We start from the raw sequence: 4,351 nt of genomic DNA on the forward strand, positions 1-4,351 counted from the left end.
CGACGCTAACAATTCTTTCTTTCCGCTCCAGACTTGGTTGTGGCGAGAGCTACTGCTGTTAGCAGGGGCTTGGCACAGTAGTACCGATAAGCCAAGGTGACAGCCAAGATGTACTCGGTTTTTTCTTCTTACTTGGGTGACGGATGTGACGGCACTCCGTACCTCGTTAGCATAGCGGAAGATAAGAACTGCACTTCTAGTTCATGCGAAGTGCTGGTGACAAGTGAATGCTCGACGGACTACCTACAGACCACGCGTGACAAATTTGGAAGCTCGCCTTATTTGATTCAACTACTTTATTCTGACGAGAACAGCTCCAATCTCATTATGGGCTTTGGATACCCTGCCACTGGGTCGTGTGTTGGAGCTTACAACGAATCCGACAGTCTCTATGTCATCGCCAACCTCAACGAGAATGGATCAGCTTTGTATCAGGAATTTCTCGCGCGGACTTGCTTTTTCGAGCAGCTTTACATGACAGAACACATCGACGCGAACACTATCGCTGGTCACTCGTGCGACGTTAACTGGTTCCGATGGTACAGTAGTAACGACGGCGAAAGTGTAAGTGGGAAAAAAGATTCAACAGCAACGCGAAGTCCAGAAGAAGATCTCAACACCGACAGCATCATTGGAATTGCTCTCGGTGTAGCAGCGTTATCAACAATGCTCTTGATCGCACTTCTCGCTTACTCACATCGATTGAAGCGCCAAGAGAAAGAAACAACATTGCACTCCACTCGAATAACCGCGCTAGAAGCAGCTAGTTAAGGGCAATCAGGTCTGTGGACTGACCATGTCATCACGTCGAAGAGAATTCCACGAGATAAAGTCGTGACGCTGGAACGCATCAGCAATGGAGCGTTCGGTGTGGTGTATGCCGGCGTCTATAACGGACGGGAAGTTGCGATTAAGATGCTTCTTCCTGCCAGTCGCGAGAAACTGCATCGAGTTAACGAGTTCCTGGCTGAGGCTAAAATGACTGCGACGATGGATCACCCTCATATTGTCTCCTTTGTTGGCGTCGCATGGGACTCCCTATCGGATCTCTGTGTTGTCCTTGAATTCATGGGCGGTGGAGAACTCCGTACACTACTGAACAAGTTCGAAGAGGACAACCATCATGTCGGGTTGGATCGACAGAAACTCAGCATTGCGCTCCAAGTCTGCCACGCCCTTTCCTATCTCCACTCGATGATGCCGTCAGTCATTCATCGAGATCTCAAGTTCCGCAACATTTTACTGGATAGCGAGATGAATGCAAAGCTGTCGGACTTTGGAATTTCTCGAGAACGACTCGGCCGCACTATGACTGCAGGAGTTGGGACTTCTCTGTGGATGGCACCCGAGGTGATGCTAGGCGAGCGCTAGACGACAAAGTGGACATGTTTTCCTTCGGTGTGGTGCTGTCGGAGCTCGATATGCATTCACGACCGTATACTCGAGTGAAGAAGGAGAACTTGGACTCAAATGGCCGTGCAATGACCGATTCTGTGCTTCTCCAGAAAGTGGCGCTAGGACAAGTGCAGGTTGAATTCTCCAAGGCAAGTCCAAGGGCGGTGGTTGCTCTTGGTCGAGCTTGCATAGCAATAGACACAACTCAACGTCCAAGTGCAGCTGAGGCCTTGTATAGACTGCAGACCGTTTTAGCGCGGAAGGTATGTAGAAAAATATAACTTGAATGCATGTCAATCGGTGTTATTATTTAGCATGCCAAAGATGGTAAACCAAAGATAGTGGCTCGAATATCATAAAAGCCGAACATGCCCGGTCCATATGATGCATTTAGATTCACAGCCGCTCAGATCGTTCTTGTCCAAGTTCGGTTGAGTTTCATATGGCTGTCAATTCTTGGCGGTGGGTAGACTGCTGGTTTCAGCCTTTTTAAAGCCCATACCACCGAAGCCAGAAACTTCGCCCCTCGTCTGGTCAATTCAGTCTCGATTTGCCTGATTCTTTCTGTAAGGTGGAGCCCGATGCTTCGTCGAGTGCTGCTAACGGGCTTAGTGGCGCTGGCAGCGGCGGTGACAAGTGCAAACAAGATGTTCGCGATACAGGCCACTTACCTAGGGGACCAATGTGGTGGTACCCCGTACGCTATCACGGTCTACGAGGATGAAAACTGTACCGCCACAGCGTGTGATTCGTACGACCTCGACTATGGTTCTCGTGCTATCAACGCCAATATGATGACGAATGATTGCTCCTCGAACTACAGCGAGCTCCTGCTGATCATGCGAGACAAGTTCGGCAACTCCCCGTACCTGCTTCAGACACTTCACATCGACGAGAACTGTACCGAGTTCGCAATGGCTTTCGGGTACCCAGCAATGGGTGCCTGTGTCGGTGCTTACAACGAGTCTGACGGCCTGTACGCCGTTGCGAGTCTCGACACGAACGGCTCGGCGTCTCTCAAATTGTACCTCGAGAGAACGTGCTTTGCCAACCAACAGTACATGGCGACGTTCGTGTCTCAAGAGGAACTCGCGACGCATTCGTGTACTATCGATTGGTTCCGATGGTACAGTAGTAACGACGCCAAGGCCACGGCAGCTTCGGAACAAGGAAATACCAGGAGTACTCTTAGCTCGGGGGCTCTTGCAGGTATCGGATTAGGAGGTTTTGGCTTTGCAGTGGTGCTTGTTGTCGCTGTCATTGCTCGCAGACGTCAAGCTCGATCTCGAGCACTAGACAAGCAGGATCACTTCGAGTCAAGTATGACCCCTACAACCGTTGACTCGCTCGAGCAGATTCTTCGAGGACAAACGGGATTGTGGAACGATGATGTCATTACGGCTAAGCGTATCCCGAGGGATAAAGTGCAGACTGAGAAGCTCATTAGTCGTGGGTCGTATGGTGAGGTGTACGCTGGAACGTACAATGAACGGAAAGTCGCAGTCAAGATGTTGCTCCCTGCCATGCGGGGCAGGATCCAACATGTCAAAGATTTCTTAGCAGAAGCCAAGATGACGGCAACGATGGACCACCCGCATGTTGTAGCTTTCATTGGCGTCGCGTGGGACTCATTGTCGGACATTTGCGTCGTGCTCGAGTACATGGACGGAGGAGAGTTACGAGCGTTGCTGGACAGGTACGAGAAGGACAAACACCCGATCGGATTCACCAGAGAGAAGACGACAATTGCACTGGAAGTCTGCCACGCCCTGACTTATCTTCACTCCCTGTCACCGTCGATTATCCACAGAGATCTCAAGTCGAGGAATATTTTATTAAGCAGTGATATGAAGGCGAAGCTTTCGGACTTTGGAATATCTCGAGAACGACTCGACAAAACTATGACTGCTGGCGTTGGGACTTCTCTCTGGATGGCGCCCGAAGTTATGCTTGGCGAACGCTACGATGACAAAGCGGATGTGTTCTCTTTCGGGGTGGTGCTGTCTGAGTTGGACGTCCACTCGTTACCATACGCTACAGCGAAGAAAGAGAATTTAGACGCGAAGGGCAACCCCATACCCGACTCAATCTTGCTACAGCGAGTGGCGTTGGGCATCGTGAAAGTCGAGTTTTCTGATGCTTGTCCGGAGGCGATAGTAGAGCTTGGTCGAGCGTGCACATCGGTGTATCCGACAGAGCGCCCCACTGCAGCAGAGGCACTGTACAAGCTCCAACTGATTCTGTCGTTGAAAAACCTTCTCGGACTCAATCGGCTACAGAAGTAAATTAATTAACTAGAAATCATGTGAAGAGCTCGGGAACTCAAGTACAGATATCTTGGTCGCTCTGCCAAGTGGATGAGCTCATACTTCAGAGTAGTATTAATACAGTCTGCACCGCCTAAAGGGACTCTCAATGATATTTTTTGTGAGACGTTGACGTTAGCAAAGCTGAACTGCCCCGTGACGCGAATGCGTGATGGGATTCAAGAGAATTGAACAGTAATGGCTTGCAGGCACCTCAAATGTTTGTGCGTGGTACTTCGAACAAGAACGTACCAACAAAATGCCTTTCTTTGCTGTGATCCACTGGTTAAGTCCGGTGTAACCTCGAAGCCCTCGCAGCACCCTTCCAGCGAATCTCAATCCGAATACTTGACCGAGCAATAATCACCAAGCCAACCGCTCCGACAAAAAGTAGCTCTGCTTCATTTCCTTATCTCTCGGGTAGAATCAACTCGATTGAAACGTAAAATGGGGCCCCAATTCCTGTTATGGATCATGTCAACACTCTGTTTCTACCCGTCTGTGACGGCAACAACTTGCGCGACCTTGGCTCGCTACGCTGCCATCACTTGAAACGGCACACCCTACTTCGTCGGTACTACGGATAATAATTCCACCTGCACCACCATCACTTGCTCGGACTACAAGGAGAATACCACCGCTGAGATGAT

General features: G+C 50.1%; 1 protein-coding gene across 1 annotated transcript; it reads left to right on the plus strand.

The window, feature by feature from the left end:
* Nucleotides 1-2,019: 2,019 nt before the first annotated feature.
* PITG_07549 (protein kinase, putative) lies at nucleotides 2,020-3,816 on the plus strand (the record flags this gene model as incomplete). Its single annotated transcript, XM_002904489.1, has 1 exon — nucleotides 2,020-3,816. The coding sequence occupies one exon, from the start codon at nucleotides 2,043-2,045 to the stop codon at nucleotides 3,678-3,680; it is 1,638 nt and encodes a 545-aa protein (XP_002904535.1).
* Nucleotides 3,817-4,351: the final 535 nt, after the last annotated feature.

This window comes from Phytophthora infestans, genomic scaffold (genome assembly GCF_000142945.1).
Source record: "Phytophthora infestans T30-4 supercont1.11 genomic scaffold, whole genome shotgun sequence".
NCBI classification, from domain to species: domain Eukaryota; phylum Oomycota; class Peronosporomycetes; order Peronosporales; family Peronosporaceae; genus Phytophthora; species Phytophthora infestans.